This window comes from Halyomorpha halys, unplaced genomic scaffold (assembly GCF_000696795.3).
Source record: "Halyomorpha halys isolate HHAL.00 unplaced genomic scaffold, Hhal_1.1 Scaffold239.1, whole genome shotgun sequence".
Taxonomy (NCBI): Eukaryota; Metazoa; Arthropoda; class Insecta; order Hemiptera; family Pentatomidae; genus Halyomorpha; species Halyomorpha halys.
This window is the reverse complement of record NW_027114928.1, coordinates 703,153-729,590: the sequence shown is the minus strand read 5'-3', so window position 1 is coordinate 729,590 and position 26,438 is coordinate 703,153. Positions and strand designations below refer to the sequence as shown.

The 26,438-nt window shown below is 30.8% G+C and overlaps 3 protein-coding genes and 1 long non-coding RNA gene across 7 annotated transcripts; 1 reads left to right on the top strand and 3 right to left on the bottom strand.

The window, feature by feature from the left end:
- Window positions 1-18: 18 nt before the first annotated feature.
- LOC106680038 (uncharacterized) lies at window positions 19-2,117 on the bottom strand. The gene is made up of 4 exons (XR_001343061.3): window positions 1,933-2,117; window positions 1,704-1,811; window positions 629-982; window positions 19-550 (listed from the first exon to the last, which is right to left on the bottom strand). It is a non-coding gene; the product is annotated as an uncharacterized lncRNA (long non-coding RNA).
- LOC106680037 (ubiquitin-conjugating enzyme E2 L3) lies at window positions 1,693-8,044 on the top strand. Of its 4 annotated transcripts, XM_067052022.1 has the most exons (3): window positions 1,742-1,780; window positions 1,894-1,996; window positions 6,385-8,044. In XM_067052022.1, the coding sequence occupies exons 2-3, from the start codon at window positions 1,990-1,992 to the stop codon at window positions 6,846-6,848; spliced, it is 471 nt and encodes a 156-aa protein (XP_066908123.1). In that variant the 5' UTR covers window positions 1,742-1,780; window positions 1,894-1,989; the 3' UTR covers window positions 6,849-8,044. The 4 variants fall into 4 exon arrangements, with proteins under 4 accessions (XP_014274979.1, XP_066908123.1, XP_014274981.1 ...); XM_014419493.2 differs by lacking the exon at window positions 1,894-1,996 and having other exon boundaries at window positions 1,693-1,780; XM_014419495.2 differs by lacking the exons at window positions 1,742-1,780; window positions 1,894-1,996 and adding an exon at window positions 5,680-5,779.
- Window positions 8,045-11,762: 3,718 nt separating this feature from the next.
- On the bottom strand, window positions 11,763-17,492 carry LOC106680044 (cytosol aminopeptidase; the record flags this gene model as incomplete). Its single annotated transcript, XM_067052019.1, has 9 exons — window positions 11,763-11,988; window positions 12,604-12,677; window positions 12,749-12,898; window positions 12,965-13,156; window positions 13,497-13,643; window positions 14,412-14,592; window positions 15,505-15,607; window positions 15,683-15,857; window positions 17,318-17,492. Coding segments are annotated over 9 exons (1,353 nt in total), but the record flags the coding sequence as incomplete, so codon positions are not given.
- A 2,776-nt stretch (window positions 17,493-20,268) lies between these two features.
- Window positions 20,269-23,861, bottom strand: LOC136794999 (E3 ubiquitin-protein ligase COP1-like). Its single transcript, XM_067052023.1, has one exon. It carries the CDS (start codon window positions 23,794-23,796, stop codon window positions 21,892-21,894), a length of 1,905 nt encoding a protein of 634 aa, XP_066908124.1. The 5' UTR covers window positions 23,797-23,861; the 3' UTR covers window positions 20,269-21,891.
- Between the last annotated feature and the right edge of the window lie 2,577 nt (window positions 23,862-26,438).

Below are 26,438 nucleotides of genomic sequence, written 5' to 3'. Positions count from 1 at the left end.
TATTCAACTATCCTTATATCTTTACAGCGGAAAACGATATTACATTAAGTACATTTGCCATATCAAGTGAAACAAAGATCACTATCTTAATAAATTACTGTTTTTGTTTTTCTACATAAAGGTAAGTATTACAAATACAAGGAACTAACATGAGAAATCCTAATGTCAAAATTGAAATAGCAATGGCATTTTGCAAGGAATGAGGATTATTATTGAACAGTGATGCTTTTTCCTGAGATCTAATCTATATTTTAGATGATACTATTTATTTTTCATTAATTTTTGGTTTCATCTTTCACCCAAGAATTTTTGTATTCATTAAATGAGTTGACCAGCCAGTTTTTGTGAGAAAAGATTTCTAAACAATTTGTTAAGGTTTAAAACAAATTTTTCGTAACCTACAAATTTTGTAATTTGGCTATGTAATTAAAACAGAAACATTAAGCTTCAATAGTTGTAAAAAACATCTCAACAACAACATTTGGTCTCAACAATTTTTTTATTATTTTAACACTCTAACGTTTTCCCCATTCTGAACATTTTCAAGGACCTATCAATAAAAAAATTTTAGATACAATCTATCCATTATAAATTAATTTTAAAAACCATGAAAAGTTACATTTCCTACCTTATTACACTATCACAGCCAAACCATAGGTTATCAATATAATTGAAGGCCATATTCTATCTATCTATCCGTGGCGCTATAGCCCAGTTTGGACTTTGGCCTCCTCAATAAGCATTCACCATGTAGCTGGGTCTTGTGTGGCCGCCCTCAAATTGCGGATGCTCAGAAGTTCTCGGGAATCCCTGATGACAGCATCCTCCCATCTCAGCCTTGCCCTGCCTCTTCCTCTGGTCCAATGCAACCTCCTTGGGATCTCAACCGCTGACATCCTGACGGCATGGCCTGCCCAGCGCAGCCTCTCCAGCCTTATGTGCAGCATCACATCTCCCTCAATAAACAGCTCGGTCATATTGCCTTTGTCAAATTATTTATCATTAGTTAGTATAAACTAAAAGCTACTTAATGTTTATAGTTAATTAATAATAATAGTTATAGTTAATTATATGCTATAGTTATATATTAAACATGTTAATTAAAATTAATGTTAATAGTTATATAAATTATAGGTTATAGTTGATTAACTATAAACTACTTAATATTTTAATAAAGTAGTTAATTATAAACTTAAAACTAGTTAATGTAATACTAAATACTGTAAACTAGTTAATGTATATTAATGATTAATAATAAATAATTTTACAAAGGCAATATGGCCTTCGATTATGTTGATAACCTATGGTTTTGGCTGTGATAGTGTAATAAGGTAGGAAATGTAACTTTTCATGATGTTTTTAAAATGAATTTATAATGAATAGATTATATTTAAAATTTTTTGTTGACAGATTGAAAAAGGTCAGAATGAAGTGTTAAAATAATTAAAAAAATTTTGAGTCCAAATGGATGTTTTTTATTACTATTAAACAATCTATCTCAAACAAAAATTTGCATTATATATCAAACTTAAATTTATTAAGCTGAATTTGTTGTAATTAAAATTATTGGAGATTGATTTGTATATATGTTTGTGGTTGTCCCATAAAAAATTCATCTGAGAATGAGTTACTTAACAAGATTGAATAGATATAACAGTTTGTTAATTGATTCAATCATGTTCCATTGTTTTCTTTTGACTCACATGATTTGCCTCTCTTCAATTACAAAATCCTTTAGTGATGTAGATGCCAATGATGAATTTGCAATCTTATACCATAGGTGTGTAACACTAATTATATTGTTTCTAGAACTAAAAAAGTTTTATTAAGTTAAAAACAAGAGAAGGTTGTGTTTTTCTACTAATTTTGTACACACTTTTTTTATACTAACAGGTATGTGTTTATCAAGTTAGATAGGATTAGTTGACTTACTGTGGTAATACCCCATGTATTGGAACACTTGAGACCCATTCTAAAGGAAGGACCATAATGTCAGGTATTGTTGAAAAATCAGAAAGTTTATTAAAGATTTATTTCTAGGAGGTTGGAAGAAGTACCTAGTTTCAGAATAGAATTTTTTATAACCATTCTTACAAATTTATAGTTTAGCAAGCCAACATTCTAATTGTACTAAAACTATGTGATACCTCAAACAAAAATCAAAGCCTTTTTTTTACCTGTTATTCTTGAGGGTTATCATTTTTATTAAAATAACTGTCCAAAAAAAGAAAATTGTTCAAATAACCTACTTATGGTTACACCTTAAATCTTCAAATAATATATTAATCTCTTTAACTTGTTTTGGAAAATTGTATTTCAATTTAAATTAATTATGTTGTAATCAGATCCAGATATACATAGAGGCCAAGCAGTTATTTGTCCAGATTGTCAGTTTTTTGAAGGGTGGGAGAATTTGAGGATGGTAAAAATAAGTTTTATAACTACTGGTAATAATTTGATTTTCAAAAATACCTGTCAAATCCTTCCAACTTAAGTACAATAGCAAGACGTATAATATCCTAGTGCAGGGTACCCAACCTAAGACAGGCGTGCCACAGTCTACGATTCGGAACTGGTGCGCAGCTGGCTAGCAGGATTTTAATTTTCAATTCCACCTTACAAATCTTGAATAATGGTTTCAAAACTAGAGGATTGAACTAAACCCCATCAAATAATCTCTACTTTTCGCCGGAGATCTCCTACAGTATCCGATAGTATTCCACTCAATCCTGTTGAACAGAACCGCTAACTTGGAACCCTCACAAAATCGAAAACCTAGGGAACTGCTCGTTGTTTATAACTGTTATCACACTTACTGAAGAAATTGTCCAAGCTTCCAATTAATTGAAAAATACTGGTTTACATAACTATAACAAGACCTATTTGGACTTTAAGAGTTGAGTTTAGGAACTCGAATCCGATCCTTAGAATTAAAGATCCTCAATGCTCCTTTACATGCCACGATTAAAAGCAGACATAATCACTTAAATGGGTCTGATGTCTGTTATATGTAGCCAGAACCAACATCAATCCTTTCACAATAAATCCTCAAACCCAAAGGTTCCCAATATTTATCGGTTTGCGTCTCCCTTAATAATCGGATTTGTTTTCCCGCGTAGCCCATAATACATCAGAGCTTTTCTTTTTAATGACTAAAGCATGGGTGGGGAAGCCGTGCTTGCGCACTAGCTGGTTTAAAAGATGCGGATTGGAAAGAAAACTATGAAAGACTCGAAAGTTGATAAATTCTCGGAATATCGTCAGCATACACGATTGTTGGTGCAGAAATTTCAGAATTGAAAATTCCCGAACAGTTTAATTGAATATTTCGCGGCGCCCTGGCGCACACTTTAGGTGTCGCTGCTCATGCCCACTAATTTCAAAGCTGACTTCCCCTTCTATTCCTGATGAATCTCCGAGGTGTCTTCAGAGAAGACGACCTTGAGACCTAATGTCTCAATGTCATCTCCTAATGTTATTGAAGTGCTATCAATCTTCTTCACAAATCTTTCATGTCATTGAACCTTAATCATATTTACTTGTATTTTTAGTTGGAATGTAGTTGTAACTTTTAAGAAATAGATTTGAAAAAAAAATTGTTGAAAAGAACATGTTCTTTATCTGGTATGACAGGATTAGGCATGTTTGATTCAGGTAACAAAATTACTATCGAATGGAAAAAAATATTATGAAGACGGCAGGATAAAGGGTAAGGTAAAAAGTTTGGATACCCTCATTTATAATGACGTGTAGCAAAATGATAGATACGGTCTCTTTCAATCAATATTCAATGTTTTATTTTCGTCTAGAATATTAATATATGAATCAAGGTATATTATGATACCATTATATTACTACTTAAAAACGACAAACATATTTATTAATTAGGCTTCACGGCAAGAACATGATAAAAGTACCGAGTGCGAAGTCTTCTTAAGAACATGGGCCCTGGAGATTTTGCTCTTCCTGACGGAATGCAGAAACTATTAAAATGTCTTTAATCGTATTTAGACTGCATTCGAACTAACGCTGAGCAAGCCGAACAACTAGCAAAACACTAACGAGTGTGATATAAATAGATTAAAAAGCTCACTAGAACTTAAAAAGAGGTTTATTTAGATGCACAATGAGATTTACAACACTTATGTCTAGCATCAACAGATTAATAATTATGGAATTGACCTGAATTGGCTGTGCCTGTCACAAACTAACTGCTAACTGCTTCTGGGAGAAGAGGGATTTAAGGAAGGAGAAAGGAAAAATTCAGAGGTGGTCCCTCCCAGTTCTTGTAACCCTCGGCCAGCGGCTCTTGGGCCAATATTGTGATCTTTCGCTTTCAGCGGACCCAGCACACTCCCTTATAATGCTCAGTGGCAAAGGAAGGGCATTTGTATCTTTTGTATATATTTAGATTTAAGTCTTAGAATTAGTCTTTATTTGTTGTAAATAAAAATTTAGGAAGTAGGAAAAAAAAGCAAGAGGTGAAAGGGGGAAATGGTGACCTATTGATATGGGTTGTTGACCTTATAACTAAATATAAAAGTGGGAACAAGGGATATGCTCTCCATACGATCTGTGACTCGAAAGAATAGTTATGTTTATCTCTCGAAAAAACTTGAAACCATGGCAAGAAGAGGACATAAGGGAGTGCAGGTAATCCTTCTAAAGCAGCTCCCGAGAATAGGAATGGCACTTTTGACTAAACCTGCATAATTCATACCAGAGAATGAAATATTACCCCACTCTATGGAAACATGTCATCATGTTTCCATTCCTCAAGCCGAATAAGTCCAGGAACGAAACATATCTATTAGCCCGTGTCCACACCTAGCTAATATTTACGAGAAGATCATAATGAACTACCTCAGGGAATTTTTCGATGAACAATCCGTAATCCCTTACAAGCAGACCGGTTTTCAAACTAGCCTTGGCACAGAACATCATCTAATGAATCTCCAATATGAGGTCAGAACAAATTTTAACCTCAACGACTAACAACTGTGTCTCCCGGTATTCTAACGTCATAAGCTCTGCGAAAGACCAAAACGGCTCTAAAATATCTTCACGTATCTCGATATTAGGATCACAGCTGTGCGAATTCATGATGAGCGCTCAAGATTCGTTCCACTCACCTGCGGAGTGCCTCAGTGAGCAGTCTACTCACCACATTACAAACAAAAACTATTACTACTAATTAGCAATTACATTACAATTAAAAAAAATTATATTTTCCTTTTTCTTTTTTTTTTCCAATGACTGCTTTAATTTATCATTCATCCATAGTTCTCTTTTCCAGTCCACCATAAAAGCTTAGCTTATTATGAAAATTTTATTTAAAGTTAAAAACGATGTAAATGTCTAAATATTATTGTACACACACATAAAAAACGAGAAAATCTTATGAGAAATAAGTAAAAAAAAAATTAAGAATAACTATAATAAGGTAATAAGTTAAAACCAAATAAATAATATATATGTATACATAGTTGACCGTAAAAATTTAAATACAAGAAGACGGTCAGGGTTGCGGTCAAAAAAGAACAAACAGTTATAAACTATTTGTGCTTTTTTGGACCGCAACCCTGACCATCTTCTTATATTCAAATAAATAATAATATATGGAACATTAACAATACTATTAATAGTTATTTCTGTCGTGACAAACAGTAACAACCATCTGTTAAACAACATGATAAAATCGAATTAGTAAATTTTCATAATTTTATAATTTAATCAGAAACTGAAAAAAGAGAGGGGGCGGCAAAGGTTTTCTGTCCAGGTCTGGTTTTAAGTAATTTTTTTTGTAGCGAATAAAATAATTTTTTTATGACTTTCAAAGTAAGATATTTGAGTGTAATTTACGTTTGTTTCTATTAATGTATGATTAGGTTCATCAACTCTTGTCCCAAACGACCTAAATATGGATAAACCACATAGAAGTGTTACCGAAAGCCACTTGGTATTTAGATTAAAATTGAGTGTTCGGAATAGATATTGACCGTTTATATCTCCAATAGTCCATCTTACCTTAAAAATGAATTTATTCCTGGAAATGTTTTCTCTCCTTTAAATCAAAAATTGATATCAATAAGATATAATTGGCAATTGCCTCATATAAATTAATACGAACAATTGAAGCATTAAATTACACTTTTTTTACCTATCGATATCATTTTATATGTCGATAAGTGCATAAATATAACCCCGTAGTCTGATAACCAACCTGTTGGGTTGATCGTCTTATCAACTTTTAATTCCTATTTTACAAGACATTATTGTATTAATATATAGATCGTAAGTATAATATGTGATTAATCCATAGAAGTTCGATCTGCAATTAACAACAAACATAATTGAGTACTCATAATGTATTATCATTTTCAGGCATTATGGCTATGAATAAAAGGCTTCAAAGAGAATTTCAAGAAATGCAGACCAATGGAGTTAAGTCTTTTGAGGGACTCAAAGTGGATGAAAGTAATTTTTATGTGTGGGAAGGATTGATTACTCCAGAAAAACCTCCCTACAATAAAGGTGCTTTTCGCATCCAAATCACATTTCCAAGAGATTATCCTTTTAAACCTCCTACAGTTTTGTTCAAAACGAAAATATACCATCCTAATATAGATGAAAATGGCCAAGTTTGTCTTGGTATTATTTCAACTGAAAACTGGAAACCTGCGACTAGGGTAGAAGCTGTAATTACAGGTTTGGTGAAACTAATTAATGATCCAGAACCAGCACATCCATTGAGAGCTGACATAGCTGAAGAGTTTGACAAAAATAAGAAAAAATTTATGAAATCTGCTGAAGAACATACAAAGAAATATGCTGAAAAAAGGGAGTAAAGAAGCAATGCTATTTATATACTCCTCCAAGTCCTTTGAATGATGTTTGAATTGTTGCAAGATACCAAGAACCTGATAAAATGGAATAATGAATTTCATATTGAGTTGGGTACCACTTCTTGGTTAGTCACAGATTAGTGCTGCAATGGAAGGCTGTGACAAGATGTACTTAACACAGAACAATGGTTAGGACAATAAGTGAAATGATTGTTTTTCTATTGATCTGTTGTTTTTATCTACATTTAAGAAATCAGCAGCAGTTATGCTCTTCAATCTCTTTCTGGTTTTTTCATCCACCGAGTGTACTCTAGCTGAACTAAATTAAATTATTTTCAGGTAATAAATAAGTTTTTATTCTTTTCTCCTTTTGTTAATCGATGTAACTTATTTATTAAAGATTAGTGTGGATTCTTTTGTATATCATAGGGACATACTTTATTGTGGATTTTACTTGCCAAAAAGGCTAAAATTTATGTATAAATATTTGAGGTAGTTGTATTGCATTAGCGCTTTTCATAATTTTTGAACTTAATACTTTTTTATTTGTACTCACGAAGGTAGAGTATTACACATTGTCATTTTCTGATAAATCCCATCTAGGTTATCTTACTTTTTTGTTTTTCCATTATTAAGTTATAATGTAGGTTCCCATAATTTAGCTTCACTATGTAGATAAATCCACTTTGAGGTGATCACTATGTTTTCATGCTTTTATTATTGTCATGTTTAAGTTTTATCTTGTATATTGACTAAACCTCTTTGATTTTTGCTACTTCACTAAATATATTAAAATAGTCATGTAAATAATGGGATTCATTTTAAATTAATATGTATGTATGTTATATAAAATGTTTTAGTTTGAGAGTATATTCTATAACCCTGTTTATGGTCTGATTAACAAATAAGCTTTTATTTTTGGAGATGTTTCATTAATAAAATGTCTCTTTAATTTTATTTTATAGACTTCATTTTAAGAACACATTTAGAACAATACTTTAAAATAATCTATTCATATCCAATCAAAATTTACTATTTTTTTTTTATATCATCAATAAATTGTTCTTGAATGGTTCATTGAACTCCATTGTAAATTTTTTTGATGGTTTGAGTCAATGAAAAAATATTTCTGTGAACTGTATATTAGCAACTTGATGTTTTATCTATAGAATTTTCAAATAAAATGAAATAAAAAAGTTTATGTTTCTTTTCAGTTGTATGCTATAAGAATCACTCTAAATTTACAAAATCCCTTATGCAAATAATTTTACAAGTATTATTTTTAATAAGAAGTGAATTTTTAAGTTTAGGAAAACATTTATATGATGTTGACCTTTTCCTTATTGAAAGGTTTTAAGCCAGAGATGTACTTTTTTTTTTTATAAATAGTATTGGATTTCTTGCAATTATTTTCATTTTCATGATGTTTAAATATAGTTTTATTTAATACATTCAACATGACTTCAAGAAAATCATTCCTATTTTCAATTGAAACTACAAAGAATCACATATGCATGCTTTTTTAACAGACAGATATCCTGTATGCTTTAAGGGAGTATGAGCTGTCCTTTTCGTGAGTTTGTCACAAGCTAGATAAGCTTGTTCAGTGCTGTATGTCTAATTTCCATTGGCCTAGTGGTCCTTTTAACCAACACTTGAGGGCTACCTAGAGCTGTGGTTCCCAAAGTGGGTACTGCAGAAACTGAGGGTGCACCCAAGCGTATGGCAAAGCTGCTGCAAGCAACTGTCATTTTCTCAAAAAAAGAAAAGAAAACAATTTAAAATTAAAATAACAAATATACGGTGTATTCCATTGTTTACTTTGGTGTGTTTCTTTTTTCCTGCATTCTCAACCATTCTGATCATAATTGTGGTGATATTTTTTAGCTAACAAGGATGCCATTGCAAAAAAAGTTTAGGAACCCCTTCTCTAAAGGTATAACATGAGAATGGAAGAAGATATTTACCATTTATAGTAAATGGTTTGATAGATGACTTAAAGAGATATTTAGATATTGGAAGAACATATGAAAAACAGACATGTTAAATCAATATAATTCTGAAAGGACAAAGATTAGATAAAAAATTATTGCCCAGGTATTTGAAGTTGAAGATACTGCCCTTTAATTTCAAAATGGTTGCTGATTAACAGTTTCATTTGCCCATATCTACACATTTATAAAGGTAGAAGAAAATTATAGTGTTTTGGAATCGAAAGAAATTATAATTATCATCTGCTTAAAGGGTTGACTGATTGTCTTCCTTATTTTTGTTTTGGACCCATGATCCCGTGTACGAAATTGGGAATTTTATATTACAGTAAATGACAAATGGATGCTTTGCTTGAATAGTGGTATATTTGACAAGTTTTTTTTTATTTTGTGTTTGTGGTATACCATAAATTGTACAGTAAACTAGAGTTAATCTGTAACAATTCTAATAGCTTTAGGACTGTCTATTGAATGGAATTAGTAAAGGTTACCACAGTCTACAGTGCCATCTTCGTAATATGATCAATTTTAAATAATGTTAAACTATTTTAAATGTACCACTATTCAAGTGAAGTAGCAATATAGATTACTTTGTCCAAATTTTTCCACTTTAAAAAAAAAAAATTGGTCCTCATTATAAGTTAATCTATTTAAAACAAAAATGTTCTTGATTTTCAACTCTTGTCACATTTATTCAGGTAAACTGCCTTTTATACATTATAAGAAAAAAAAACATGAGATTCCTTTAAATCTTTTGTTAGAGATACCAATTCCTTTTACAACACATGTGAGATAATATGTTAAGAAAAACAACAAAGAAATACAAATTACTTGCTAAACCATCTGATCTTGCATCTTTTGGAAAACAACTTGGACAGTGGGATAAATATTTGGTGCCACATAAAAGTATCTAAAAACTTGGTGATTCCAGTTCCATGATTGCTACTTTACCACCATCAATGTATTAGTCAGTACAAAAGGGTCTTTCAGGTTTACCCAAATATACGATAAACAACTACTGGCAACTTAGTTGATTTCGATGAAAAACAGGAGGAGTGGTTCCATCATGATAAATTAGAGGAGAGTTATCATGGTGGGTGGATCACACATATGTATGAATGGACCTTATAAAAAGATTGTTATCATTAGACCACTGACAGCTTTGTGAAGATTTGGCTTTACTGCAATTTATAAAAGTTTTAGACAAGAATGATGAATGTAACAAATATAATCAGTAAATTACTTCCTAGCCTCAGTAAGGAAAAATGGAAACTGGACACCTTTGATGAACTATAAATTAATAAATGAAAATCATTTCATAAACAAAGCTGCGGAATAATCTGAAATAGTTACCAAAATGGTTGAGCATTTTGAATAACTCTGAGATGATATAAGTATTAAAGTATATTTTTTGGAAAGCTATTTGGTTTGATTTATTGGCAACTTAGTTGATTTCAACAAAAAACAGGAGGAGTGATTCCATCATATCAAAATATTAGAGGAAAGATATCAATAGTAGGTGGGACAGACATATGTTGGTTGACTATAGCTGGACCTTACAAAAGGATTGTTATGACTAAACATGCCTAGACTGTTGATGTTATCAATTATTAAGACATGTTTTTTAAAAGTTATATGTTTTTAAAAGTATATTCATGCATACATTTTGATACTAAGGAAAGTTAAGATTGTCTTTATCTCCAAATAGTACAGATTGTTACATAATTGGCCCTGTTTATATTATAGAAAGCACTGTAAATAACAAATAGCAACTAACAGTTGAACAGTTGGTTCATGTTCACAAACATAAGCAGCACAGTCTTTAGCTAAGCTTATTTTGTTTGGTGAGTTTTGACGAATTGAACTAAACTCATTCTTTATTGTTGTTCCATATTTTTTGTTAAAGAACTAGCACATAAGTTGCAATTTGAATATAATATTTACATAAAGTTTTGGCTTATAGTTACATATAAAACGATTATCATCATATCGACTCAATGAATTTAATTTTAACTGCTGCAAGTGATTTTGTAGCTCTTGATGGTTAGTACACAAAGCTAAATAACTATTATAACTTACAGGACTTCAATTGCACAATCTTATGAAACAGATGAATTTCTTACAACACAAAAAAAGATGTATTTCTTACCAAAATAAAACAGGAGTTTTATTTTAATATACTAGAGTAAAAATGACCAATGAAATTGTTTTATTTGGTATAAACATTTTCGTGTTAGAAAAATTGATTGATAAGTAATAAAAAGTAAAATACTTCTGCAAAAAAAAAAAATAAAATAAATATAAATCAACTCCTTAAATAGGACAATTTTTTTTTCTTTTGAAGCAGAGGCGAAATAGAAAAGAAGTTAAAATCATTTTGTTAGCTAATATAACAACTCAATGGACCCACAACCCTATGCTGAGCCCAAGCCTCATCCAGGATTCTCATTCACCACTGTACTCAAGTATCTGATTCCCAAGTCCTTAGTGTTGACTACAACACAATCTGTCCTGCTCATTGTAGCCTGACTCTGTGGTGACCGTAGAGAGGCGCAGTCACTCTTTTTGAGAACAGAGTCTGTACTTATCACCTCCATCCATTATCTTTGAAAAGGATCAAGATAAAACAGAAGACAAGCAACAACTCTTAGTCCTCCAGCTTAACCCATATAGAAAACAGAATAAGTTGTAGTTGTTATTTAAACACTACAGGAATGTGGTAGTAAAAAAGAAATCTGAAGGCTTTTATTTTCATTTTCTGAAATATTTTATTGGTTCAGAGGCCAATACAATTAATTATACCTTGGCATGTTTGAGGAGGCTGATCTAAGGAAGAATAGGGTAATGGGTGAGGACAGCCTTTTCTAACTTGCCAACTACTGAGGACACAATAGTTGTTTAGTTTTCTAACTATTTTAAAAATAAATAAGTTAAGGATGCAGGTTTTAATAAAACATTTAATATAATATAAATATGAATTGTTTTACTTCATATAATTATTTACAAGCTATTTGAGTCAAAAACTGAATCAAAGTCCTTGTAGGTCTTCCAGACATACCTCCAGATAAATAGGGAATCCCCATTAACTTTAGATCAGGACCCATCACACCAGCAATATCTAAATGCATCCAGTCACCTTTTGGGGCAAATTCCTACACAGTTTAAACAATTAATGAGACAGCACTTTAACATCATATAAAACTTTAAACATCATACTGGAAGATATTGATTGACCGTGTGTAAAGATGAAAGGAATATGGTCCGGGTGCGGTAAAAAAAAACTCAAATAGTAGAAATATACTATTTTAATGAGCCAGGCTCATTAAAATTGTATATTTCTACTATTTGAGTTTTTTTTTACCGCACCCGGACCATATTCCTTTCATTTAAACATCATATTTTTTCTTCACAAATATAAGAATTTCAAATATTAATTTCCTGGAAATGAAGACTGTATGGTGTCAGGATTTATCTTAATTTTTGCCAGTCAAATTACTTTTATCAAAATATCCTTCAAATGTGGCATCATAAAAATTTTTACCTTACAAAAGAGGGGGGAAATGTTATGAATATCATATGCAAAATATCTGAATACTGAGAGGACAAATACTGACATGAATCTGCAGCTTTATCCTAAATAATTATTTGAAATATAAAACTATACATGAGATGAAAAATCTCCTTCAAAGAGGATTTTACCTTCTATAAAAGTCATTAGTTTTAGATTTATAATTAAAACTTGTTAGCAGTAAAACTATTATTTATACCTTTAAAAAAGCAGCAGCAGTACATGCTCCTCCGCCCCCTTTTCCAATATTAGTTAAATCTACACTAGTGTGTTCTAAAAATAAAATAAAATTATCACATAATTTTATAATAAAGTTCATATTTTCAGTTTAATTTTTTTCTAACCTGTCAGGCTTTTGGAATAAGCATTCACCAAGGGGAAACGCCACACACGATCACCAGTCACTGATCCAGCTTTTCTTAATTCCTCCCACATGGGGGTTGATGTTGAAAAAACCCCACTTAAAACTCCACCAAGAGCAATCCTCATCGCCCCTGGTCCAACAGTTCAATTGTAATAAAGGAACATCAACACTGATTAGATTTAAAATATGTTCTCACCTGTTAATGTAGCAATATCTACTGTTAACTTAGGACATAATGAAGAAGCATAGGTAAGGGCATCAGCTAAAATTAATCTTCCTTCTGCATCAGTATTATCAATTTGAACATACTTTCCATTCATAGCTTGAACAATGTCTCCAGGTTTTATAGCACTTCCAGAGGGCATATTTTCACACAGAGGTGTTAAACCTATTTCAGATAAGAAGTAGGTTTATATATTTTTGTAATTAAATGTTTCTATATGTTTACCTCTTTTTTTTATATGTATTTAATATTATTGTAAAGGACATATTTCAAATATAATGAACTGTCTCATTGCAACAAATAGTACACTTATATGACTAATGAGATCTATGGCTCAAATGTATTTTATTAGTTAGGGTCAATACAGAATAGAAAAGATACAATTTTTAATCTGGAATATGAAATTAGGAATGGGATCCTCAACAAACTTGTTCTGTATTTATAATATATAGTCAACTATCATTTACACTGTATAGTGTTAAGAATAACCTATTAGTATTCTCACCTATGAGATTTATTTTCAGGCCGAGCTGAGAAATTGCTTTCATGGTACCTAAAACACAAGCTGCTCCGCTCATGTCAGCCCTCATTTCCTCCATTCCAGATGCTGGTTTAATACTGATCCCTCCTGTGTCGAACGTAACTCCTTTTCCTAAGGACAGAATAGAAAAATGTAGTGAACTAATTTAAACTCATTGTAATATCTGTTTTTAAGTCATAATTTTTCTTACTATTGGCCTTTAACATAATTCCTACTATAGGACTTGTTTGTTAAATTATTTTACATGTACTGTGTCTAAATACTTTTCACTTTTGCCACAAAAATTGAAATAACTTTGACAACATCTCACCAATCTACACAAACCTTAAGAGAGTGGATAAGATAGTCCAGAGGGGAGCGAAGGGGGTGTTGTGGTCAGCAAAAAAAGCAAACAAAAATATTTTTATGCCATTCGTCACAAATAAATAAAAATATTTCTTGTTTATTTGTGTTTTTTTGCTGACCGTGCCCAACCAACCAACTTCTCCATTTATCAATCTACAGTCAACTATCTATACCTCAAAACTTAAGAGAGGTTTGGGGACTTTAAATTAACTGGCAGAACAGAAATTCCAACATTTATAGAACTGTTGCATTTGAACGAAATCCTGAGGATTGAAAAATGTTTACGTGAGTGCCAGTTATTGGTAGAAATTTTTTTTTCATAAAATCAAGTCCAAAAATTTCTCATTTTTTATTTATATGAAAATTTACTCTTATGTAACGTTGTAATGTGTAATCCGATATATTAAGTACTGTAGACAGGTTTTAAGAAAGTCATGACTAGTTTAAAAGCGATGAATTATTGAGTTTTATCATCTAATACACAAAAGATATGAAATAATTATTCACAATGGTCTTGAATACATTTTCACTTACCTACAAGCACGATTGGATTATCATCTTTATTTCCATTCAAATATTTCATTTCAACAAATCTGAGGGGTTCTTTTGACCCTTGAGATACAGCTAAAAATGCTCCCATTTTCTTATTTTTGGCCCAGCTTTCATCATAAGAACACACTTCTACGCCATGTTCAACCAGCTCCTTTTCTGCTATCTAAAAATGTATACAAAATCTGACATAAATGGTAAAATAAAATATATGTGATTGAAAATTTATAATTTGAGACCCTTACTGTAGGTAGTCAAGGAAAATTCAATGATTTATAAGGATAAAACATAACAAAGCAGTTTAATAATTTAATAGTCAGTCATTAAACACTGAAGTACTAGACAAAATTAAAGGAATTAATAAGTAATAAAAATAATGAGTAGGTTATTAACTGTGGATAATATATATATACTGACTTGCGGTCAGTGTAGTACACAAACTTATTTATTAGTGCCAATGTTTTGGCCAAAATTTCTAGCCTTCATCAGGGCTAAGAACAAAAAACAAGATAACCAATGAATAAAAGGATGATTAGAAAATAGCTAACATTATGGATACATAAATAGTGTTGACAGACATGAATAGTTTAAGTGTCAAAAGAAGATAAAGGCTGTATGAGAAGAGTAATATGAAAAGAACAATTAAGAAAATAACTGTGAACATCTAGATAGTAAAGATATGTGAATCTAATATACATTCTGAATCTAAAATACATATAGAAATCTAGTTGGTAAAGATATATACAAAATGAAAATTATTAAAAATAAAAATAAAATAATGAAAGAAGTGGGAAATACACTTGAACTATTCATGTCTGTCAACACTTTTTATATATTTAGTTAGTTATTTTCTTATTTCTAATCATTCTATATATTCTTTTATTCATTGATTGTTATCTTGTTTTTTTATTTTAGCCCTGATGAAGGCTAGAAATTCTGGCACTAATAAATAAGTTATTACTTATTTGTGTTCTACACTGACCGCACCCCAACCATCTTCCCCTTATAAATAATAAAAATGTTTTATCTTCTGTAAGGTATTTTTCTCAAGTGTAAAAATTTGATATCAATTATTTACCTTCCCAAAGGCAGTTGGCGTCAGATGGTTTGAAGGAGTTTCTGCAAGATGTCGAACTAAATTTTGAGCTTTAGCTTTAATCAAGCCAGAATCCCAGCCTTCTCTAAGCAGAAAACAATATCATGAAAACATACTAATATGGTGTTAAATATAATAATTTTAAAATATAGGTAGTTACTTGTCCTCAATTTGATATCCATTTATTTCAGGAATCTTCTTCCTTTTTTTTGTATTCTTAAATTCTTGATATAGCCAAAGTCCCAAAGTTGCTCCCTCGGCAGCAGCAGCAGCATCTGTTAAGCTTTCCAAACAAAATGATGATACTTCAAGTTCCTGGAGACTTTTACAGCCAACTGAAATGAATTATTAAGTTCTGCAAATAAATATATAATTTTGAATTGGCAATGTTCAATAAAAAAACAAGCTTGTTTCATATGTTTGTACGTTAAAGGTTCTTTAATCCTCCAGCACCTAAAGTCACCTGTTGGTTGAATATGTGTCTGCTGGCGACCATAGATGCTGGAGGGTAGAACATAGTGTATAAAAAATAAGTTAATGTCTTTAGCAAATTCAGCACCTAGACAACTTCCTTAGAACTATTGTTTAGTGGCAAAATAAATGAAAATCGGTTTGTTGCCGAAACCTTACTCGTTATAATCATTTTATAGAAGGCATTCAGAATTTTTAATGAACTGAAATTATGGAACAAAAAAGGTATAAGGTAAAAGTTCACATTTTACTTCAACTGAATATGCATAGTCACTAAATAAATGTATCTTAAGAAAAAGTATTGTAAATTTTTCTGTTCCACTTATTGCAGTGTCTAATTGTCACCTCTAGATGGCACTAATGCCAAGCCAATAAAAAAATATTTTTTTCTGTAAAATTCACATTTGTGTGTAATACTATTTAGTCAGAAACAAAAAGAAGATAAAAAATATTCACTTGGGTGGGACTTTGTAGATATTGAAGGATTAAAAACTTTATGGAATTAAAGAAATGTTATCCAAATTAGTCATATTTTTCCGTAAACACTTGTAAAGAAATCGTAAAGTTTGTTTCAAAATAAGAGGTCTGGTATTGTCAATAGGAGTTCATGTGGTGCCCATAAATCAAGCTTTTTTAATTGTCTTATCCAATTAATTCATGTATTAGAGTAAGTGGTGCACGGACATTGAGAAATGTTGAAAGTCCCTAACAGTTTAATGAGGGTTTTCTTCAATAGTAAGCTTGAGATCTTCATCAATCGATGAGTCTTCTAAGTACCAGATTTTCAAATTCAGTTTTTCCAGCCAAAAATTATTCAAACTAAAAGAAATTGTTCTATTAATTCACACTTCCAGTTCCAAACACTATATATTTTTTCTTCCAGACTAGGCTGCTAGTTGTCCATATTTTGACTTATAAAAGAATAAAGCAATGAAATCATGTCTTCCCAAAGTCATATTTGATGCCATATTAATTTCGAATTAGGAAGAAAACAAAACAAAAAAAAAGTATTAATAATTAATAATAAAACAAATGCTTGAAATGCAATTATTGCCTTGATAATAAATTCATTCAATTCAAATTAAATAATAATTTACACAATGAGGATATATTGATATACATATATATATATATATATCTAATATATCTATATCAGTATATCCTATATCCATATATATATATATACACGGACACACACTGAAAATTGGATAAGAATGGCTTTTCTGTACTGATGTACATGAACATATATATTCTTAAAAATAAAATGGAACACAATAATTTCGAAAAATTATTCATTTAGTTAATCCATTTATTGTCAACTTACCTGCTGCAGCAGTTCTGATATTCTGTTTTCTTTCATCAATATCTTCTGATGGATTATAACCAGCATCTTCTTTGCCAATACCAACAACTGCTACAACATCAAAATCCGGGGATAGTTTGTAAAACAAACGACTACTACCTTTTTTTAGACCAGAACTGTAAATAATTGGAAGATATCATCAAGCAATGATTTTAATAAAAAATATTAAATTATATTATGATCAGTCTGTTTCTAATTGACACATTAAGATGGTTTGCACAGAAATTATTTCAATATAAATTGAAGGGTTTTTTTCACCAAAAGTTATTACATCAACTTCTAAAAAATTCTACATCTAAAACTTTTTCATTTTAATTCAAAATTTAAATTTTCTCTAGTCGAAAAGGTGTTGTTAATCAATTTTTTCAATAGAAATTTAATTTATCTACATTAGATGCTTCCACAATATTTTTTAAGTTATAACTTTCCAAAACTTGATATATTAACTATTGGTAGAAAATTCCACTATTGTTGATGTATTCTGCTGACTGCTGTATTTATATAAGAGAAAATATTCAGGATGCATTAATATTTCTCCGAAAGAATGATTTTATAATATTTTCATATATTTTTAAGGAAACAGAATGTCTCAAATTTCAGATTGGATGAGATTTGTTAGAAATCTGATTAGTTGAAAATTTTACTAAGTTAATTATAGAGAAGGGTGTTGCATTCATTTGTCACAAATGAAAAATAAAACAAAATTAACAGCAGAATTTTGGTTGAGAAAAAAGGTATCTTTTAAGAGATTTTTATTTTAGACCACCTTTCTCCACAATTGCCTGTCTTGGGCAACGCCTTTCCAGTTTTCTGCATCAGCTCTTTCACATCTTTGTTGATTCTGTCTGTGCTTGTTAAAGGGTGGTTTATCTTAGTCAGTTGGTCATTTATTGAGGTTATAATGAGCGGAGGTATTTGTTATGGTCTAATACCAGAAATAATATGCCATCCATGCAACAGATTAGAGAATAGTAGCCATCAAATCCAGAATGGTTATGTTGTCTCTCAATTAAGCTGTAATACTTAGTAACTCAACAAAATCAATAGTATGATTTTAATACTTTAATAAATTAATGAATGATTCTTGAAATAAATTTTCTCAACCATTGATTTGTAGGATACCAATAAAACTTTCTGACTTTGATTATTCTTTCGAGATGTTTCATAAATTAAGCATTAATTTTTAATTTTGTTAAATGGAATACAATTTTTATCTCATAGTTGCAAAATAATCATTTTTTTTTTTTCGGCCAAGACTCCCATTGGAGTCCTATACTGCCTAACCATGGTTGGGGGTCAAAGTTCTTCATTTTGTGGGACCCGCCACTCAATGAAAAAAGTCAACGTCCCAGGCCGGATTCGAACCGGCACCGCCAATAGACATCAAATTGGTAAGACTGTGTCTTAACCACTGAGCTATGGGCGGCCCCAAAGTAATCATATATTACATCATCTGTATCTCAGATATACAATTTACTTTAAAGGGCATTCATTCAAATTTCTTCTAAACACTAGAAGATTTATAAATGATGGGTTAAATGAGAATAAATAAATATTACAAACAATTCTTTCAAAGATAATAGAAAATGTTTTTGACCCATTTGAAAATATTGAATATATGCAGTACAATAAATTTTTTTCAATTTTTAGACCTTTTTTCATCCTTTCACAGGATGTTCATTTTTTTTTTTAAATTACTAATATACTAGAAGATGGTCAGAGGGGAGGAAAGGTAGTGCGCAAAGCAAAAATCTACAAATAAACAAAACTTATTTATTTGTGCCGACAATTCGACCTGAATTTCATTTCATTAAATTTTTTTTAAAAATTCATAAGCCTAATTGATTAAACAAAATTTATACATTTTACATTACTATTTTTACTTTGTATGTAATTTATTTATTGTTTCTGGTGTGTAAGGACTAAAAGAAGGGCATGTTAATTTATAGGTAGCATTAGATCTCCAGGTTGTTTTAGCCAGAGTAAAAAAGTCAAGATTTATCTCAAGGCAACATAACAAATTATAAGCCAACATTCTGAGGCCAGAATCCTCACTGCCACCTCATTTTGATTTTTAAATGTAACTGAATTCAGACTATTCTACCCGCATTTTTAATTGTCTCATAAAATATAAAGTAGAGAAATTATTATACTTTTTCAAAAGCTAATGAACATTATGCGTTCACCAAGTTTCAAGACTGGTCTCAGAACAAAAATTGTATTAAACATTTTAATAAAACAAACAAATCACTTTCCCATCAGGCTTTTCTTAATATGGTAATACAAAATGAAACTGCTAGAAGCTCGGGCAGGGCTTTAGAGTGGTTACAGAAGTTTTTCTACATTGAACTTGCCCAAAATTTCCTGATTTTTTCCCTAAGTTAATCGCCAATCCACAAATAGTTTATTCTTGCTGGACAGACTGTCACAGTTCACTGTTTGGAGGATTGAGATGACCTAGAGATCAAAGACGATAGGTTTCTACACCATGATAATGTGTCCTCTCAAATGTCCCTCACAGATTTTTCGGCCACTTACCTCACAGCAACTTTTTTGTATTTCCTGGATCAGAAAGACCTGAAAGGGAAGCGATTTGGGGCGATACCAGCAGGCAACTTCAACAAGGTGCCTTCTGTGTGATAAGTTCCAGGGAGCCTATCAACAATGGAAAAAATGCTGGCACAGGTGTGTTGATGTCCGAGGGGCATATATAGAAGATTTTAAATACAAAAAAATGGTTAGTCAATTTTTGATTTTAAGATCAGCCTTGAAAATTTGTAAACATACCATGTATAATTTCAATATCCATTAAATCATTTATGACAATACATGTGGAAAACCATTATATTGTAGGTACCTTAGATTTTGTTAGTACAAAAATAAAATAAAATGTAATCATAACACAAAACTAATTGAGTAATAAAAACAAAAGTTATATTTCACACTGATTTTATTTTTCACACTTTCTTATGAATCATTTAAATAAGAAATTGCTCAAAACAATATAAATCTACTGAAAGACAAAGAGTGAAGATAAAAATCACTTGAAAAGGCAGCTCATATTGCTGTTGAATATAGAAAACACAATGGATACTCATTAAAAGTAATCACCCAACATGGTTGGCTCACAAGGAAGACGTGTAGTTGATTGAAAACAAAACAATATCCAAAAAGTGGAATATCATTAACAATAATCTTTGAAAACTTTTAAACATATTATTCATGATTATAAATTTTAACAATATTTTAATACATTTAACAGAAGTTTTAATATAAATAAGTTCTTTTCATATTAACACATTCATTTAAAGATAAATGGTCGCACATTTAACAATTTAGAAAATATCTTTACAACTCTTCTGCATTTTGCATATTACAAACTGCTTGTGTAGTTTATAATATGATAACAATACTTTCTAATCCAACTGTTCCACCAATGATAAAATGCTAATATTAAATTAAAACAGATAAGTGCATTATTAACTTGTAAAGAGGTAACAGTGTAACACCAGTGGATCTAACTAGCTACCAAGATAAGATCAAGAGGAAATTTCAAAGGAATTAAGTATTCACACTTGAAAATACATTAAAAGTAATTGATAATATCATTAATTAATAACACTGGAATTCAAATAAAATAAATTAATCAAGAAATATCGAGAGCAATTTGGAAAATGATGCCTCACTCAATTTTATGATTGCGTAATATAATTTTTACAAATGCTAGATAAATTCTATGCCACACGAACAAATGCATTCAAGAGATGAGCTGTGAGTATGACAGTAGAAATGATAAGTCATTAAAAAAATGATAACATTATTTCTAATGAAACACATTTTATAAACTCGTAACAGAAAGATAACACCATTATGCTTTTAAGATACTACTAAATTTTTATATACTAATGAAAATTTAAAACGATAATGTTAATTAATTTTTATATTTAATTGTACTAAAAAAGATGATTTACTAAATGATTAATAAAAACCATATTTTCAAAATTATTTTTTCAACTAAGATACTTTAAGGTTTAAAACATGTTTTAAATGTACATAGATATAAAACTTGGCTGATTTTTTTTTTTTTTTTTTTTTATTAAAATCATATAGATAACTTATGACAATGATTAAATTTACAAAAGAAACCTTTGAAATTTCTCCTAGCTGAAAAAAAAAAAAATTAAAAATAATGAAACCTATTGCTTTTCATTTTTTAACAATCATAATTACACTTAAAATCTGTATTAGTACACTATATAAGTAACAATTACTGTACCAACACAAAGAGTTTACTAATTTTTAACAGTTAATATTATTCTTTTCTCAGTTTCTTTTGTAAATATTTTTAACTATAAATTAAATCCTACAACGTAGTTTCTGTAATAGATACATTCTAAATACATATACACATATAAAAATAAAAGGTTTAAAATAAATAAATATTATTTAAGTGAAATCTACACACCGATATTTTTGGCAACGAGGGTTGTAACAAATTGAATTTATGGAACTAGGTATGACTAATGTAATAAAATTTAAACTAATTCTAATATTTTAATAATTCCTTGACTGTTAGCTGCCACAACAACATTCGAATGTTGTCGCCAACAAACAGCTGATACAAATTCATTAACATCCTCATCACGCTTATCTTTATCAAGAACACTTCGAACGGCATCGAACTTAAAACTAAACAGTTGTTTTGATAGTCCTTTATAATAAACAAATAGTGAATTATTTTCAGAACCACAAGCGATGTAATCTCCATCTGTTGCAAGACCGACAAAGTTTTTCTCGTTAATATGACCAACAAATGAACGAAGGCAATGCGGATCATTTATGTTCCACAACTTAAGCTGGCTATCAGTCGACGCTGATACAATATCTTCCCGGTTAAGGAACTTTACATATGAAACTGCTTTACGGTGCCCTTTAAAAATACACAAGGCTTCTTTCATATTTCGTAGGTCATAATAATGGACGCAATGGTCAGCAGAACCAAATGCCAAGTGAGAAGAACTTCGTGGATTGAACTTGACACAGCAGACATTCGCTTTCGCTTCCAGTGAAGCAATTGAATGCTCCATATTTAAGGACCACAATTTGACTCTAGCATCATCTGAGCCTGATGCAATCAGTCGAGTGTCGACTTCATTAAAGTCAACACTCCAGCACCTTTTTTCATGCTCTTGAAATATTTTGACTCTTTGACCTGTACTAACATCCCACACTGTAACAGACCCCTCATAATCACTGCTAGCAAGGGTAGTTTTATGATAAGAATTCCAACTGACACATGATATTTTCGAACTGGAGACCATTTCTATCGAAGGATAATGAATGTCTACAGTATCTCTAATTACAGATGAATAATCAAATACTTTTATTCTCTTGGTAACACCAGCTATAGCAAAGAGCTCATTGTCTTTGTCAAATTCAATGCTAGAAACTATTGTAGAGTTATTAAATATATCTGGTGAATAATTCAAAGTAGCCAATGGCTTTAAAGTACTATATCTTGAAAATTTCACTAAATTTTCTCTGAAAACATCTAACCCCGAAGGCATCATACCTTCACTTTTTTCTCCTTTTGAAAATAACAATTCATTAGCTCGAATATTTAAGTAACATTGCACAAAATCATCAAAATGAGAATGCATTCTTTTCTTCCTTGTAGCCAAAGAAGACAAAGAAGGATCAACTAATTTTTTTCCACTATTAAAGGTTTCCTCTTCCTTATCTTCAATTTTAACTTCCGCTTCAGTAGCTTTACACTGCTCTTCTAGTAGTGACTTTCTGGCATCTGCCTCTTTTACAATGCTCTCTACATCTTTTAAATCTTTTTTAATTAAACTAACTTCACGATTTAGTTGAACAAGTTGAGCTTCTTTTTGTTTTAACAGATGCTCAAGAAAATGAAATAACAAACGGTTTTGAGCAACACATGTTTCCGCTTCTAAAATATGTTTTCTCTGTGTTAGTACTTCCAATATCACATTAACATCAGGGAGAGTAAGGTTTTCTGATTCTGCAGCTAAAAACTGTCTCAAGCCATCAACAGGAGTTTCTGGAGAATCAGCAGCTGAAAGCTCAGCAGCTTTCTTAACTTTAGTTTTGTACTTGGATATTAAATCATTAAGAAGAAAATTAGGAAAAATATGTTCAGGTCCATTTAGGACAAAACTGCATTTAGGGCAACGTCCATATGTTTCAAGGGAACGGGCAATGCAAGCAAAACAAAAAGTATGACCACATCGAGTAATATGTGCTTCTTCAATTAGTTCAAAACAAATTGGGCATAAGTAATCATTATTTTTATCTTCAAAAGAGCCACCAATCCCATTGAGAACAGAAGGATGTTGTCGTTTTCCAGGTCGTGACCGTTGTGGTGTAGCAATATGGGCAAGACCTTGAGAAGATGAAGGTCGATTCGAAGCCATCACTCAGTAAATCTGAAACAATACAAAAGAAGCTTAATGTGAAGTATAAAAACAATATAAACTTAAGTGTGTATTTGTACTAAACATTAAGCATTTTGTATTGTTTCAAATTTCTGAAAACATTTATTTTTAAACCAACAAATACACACCCATCTTATAATTATATAAATACTGGAATATTATTGATTGACCGTGTGTGAAGATGAAAGGAATATGGTCCGGGTGCGATCAAGAAAAACTCAAATAGTAGAAATATACTAATTTAAATTAGTATATTTCTACTATTTGAGTTTTTTTGACCGCACCCGGACCATATTCCTTTCAATTATATAAATATGTTTTAACTTATGAAATTGACTATTATTAAACGTTTTAAGCCAATCTGAATAGTCATAACTTCTTCAGAAAAAAGCTTGTTATATCCTAAACTAAAGAGAAAAATTATCCCAATGTGAACCTTTTAAATATTTAATCATTTTGGCTTTTGATACTAGTTTAGAATGCCTACTTCTGATCATATTATACCAAACTTCGATGATGAGATTGTTTTATTACCCCCTACCTGGCCATTGCTAACATATGGGAAGGGCTGGTTATTAATAGGTAACAGACCTGTTGCAACCAGAGAAGAGGGTACGAGTTTTCATTTCGTGGGGCAGTCATGAAATAAAAGGTAACCATCCCTCCAAACCAGATTCAAATTATTGTTTGCACAGTTACGAGATGGCTAAGGTGGAGCTTTAACTCTCTTGGCTACAAACAGCCACACCTTTGTGGGATATCGAATGAAATGCTTGCCTACAAGACAAAGATAACCTGAATAAAACCAAAGCAGAAGTCCCAGTTTTAAGCAATGTGCCATTTTTTTGTGGAATTCAAACCATGATCAGCAATATTTGTCATGAAAAACGAAAATAGTCCCATGCCAAGTGGACTCAGAACCCAACTTTTAGGTGTTAATTTTGTAATAGGGAATTTTTTTTTTTAAATGCACCATGTTAACCAAACTACAATATATGACTGCTAATTATATTACAACTACCTTTTAAAAAAAAAAATAAAAATATGAAGAATATAATATGGAAGTATTCCAAAAATTAAAATTTTTATTATTTTTGGCGAGGATGATTGAGGGTCCCCTGTTCCCTCTCTAGATCTGCCAATGGGTGTCCCGCTTTACAGCAGAAGATATCTAGTTACATGACCTCTATACAAAGTGTTAAGTCCAACATTTATTTGAATAGATGCAGTTTAACAAATGAGTAACTTAACAATTTACTAGTTTGAGTTAAATGTGGATTCTGAGGGAGAATTCTTAACTAGATCTGATTGAATTTCAGTTAGGAATATAAACAGATAAACAATTGTAGGCCGGTCCAATTAGGGCAGAGTCTGAAAAATCATTTTATGATTACAAAAGACGAAATAGTTCATACTTTAGGTATCATAGTGGGCATTGATGATATTACATAACCACCAAATATACCACAGGAACTACAGGGAGGTAACAACCTGGTAGTAAATCATTAAATGGACCGGCACTTTACTGTTAATCATACACCTAAAACCATCCCAACACTCAAAAAGAGAAAATACTTCAAAATTCAGCAGAAATATAGGTTAATATAAACATAAATATAAGTATTATGCATTATTACATGGCTTTTTCAAAAACAAATTGTGATCGCTTAACTTAATTAAGTATTAAGAGAGAGCTTGATTAATTTGAGTTAATTATAAAGTTAGTTAAACTCTAGTAGTTAAATATTTACTGTTACAAGTCCTCAGTTTACATTTATAATGACAAATATTACATAATAATTTAGGATATACAACTGAAGATAATATTGATTTTTATAGTAGCAGATAGACCTTTTGAAGCCCTGGCCAAGACAATACCGCAATTTCCTCCTTGGGTAAGGTCCCCACCACATCCCTGTTTGGGGGATATAGAATACTCTGCCAAGAGGAAAGGGGATTCCAAGGACTCCATAGAACTATAAACTCGGATACTTACATACTATCCGATCATCATCAGTTTTGTTATAATCTAACACCATAAATTGAATTGTATTTCTGCGAGTTTAAGCCCAGACCTTAAATGAAAAAATCCATTGGGGTTTGAATATGTTTTACGTGAAAATAAGTCAACAGCTGTCCAGTTAAAGCAATAATCATTTAAAAATAATAGAGTATATCAAAAACCATACTGGTTTGGATGGAACAACACACAAGTCTCTAAATTTGTCTATAGTTCACAAATATTTTAATTAATTTATCTTATGTTGGGACCCTCCAAGGTATGGAGCAATGGGTGGTTGCCTCTTCACCTCTCCTGAAACCACACTATGATTTCAAATACAAACTCAGATATAAACAACAAACAGGCATCTATAAAAAGCAAAATCATTTAAAGGTCTTTGTGGTAAGAATAAAGAGGATAAAAACCATTTTGATTAAATAAATAAGTTCACTTTGGACATAATGAATGATTAAAACCATTAGTTATCATATTATAGTTTAAGCTGATCCAGAAATGTTATAAAAAGATAAGTTTACATTGTAAATTCTTATAAAGAGATCATTGGATATATTCCAACCATCCACAAGAGATATAAGTTATGAAAACACAAATATATATA

What these genes read in the sequence shown, in the direction of transcription:
- LOC136794999 (XM_067052023.1), bottom strand. Translation starts at nt 23,796, where the DNA reads ATGGCTTCGAATCGACCTTCATCTTCTCAAGGTCTTGCCCATATTGCT.
- LOC106680037 (XM_014419493.2), top strand. Translation starts at nt 1,747, where the DNA reads ATGCCAATGATGAATTTGCAATCTTATACCATAG. An exon ending in TTTGCAATCTTATACCATAG is followed by an intron (nt 1,781 to 6,384) that starts GTGTGTAACACT and finishes TATCATTTTCAG; the next exon opens with GCATTATGGCTATGAATAAA.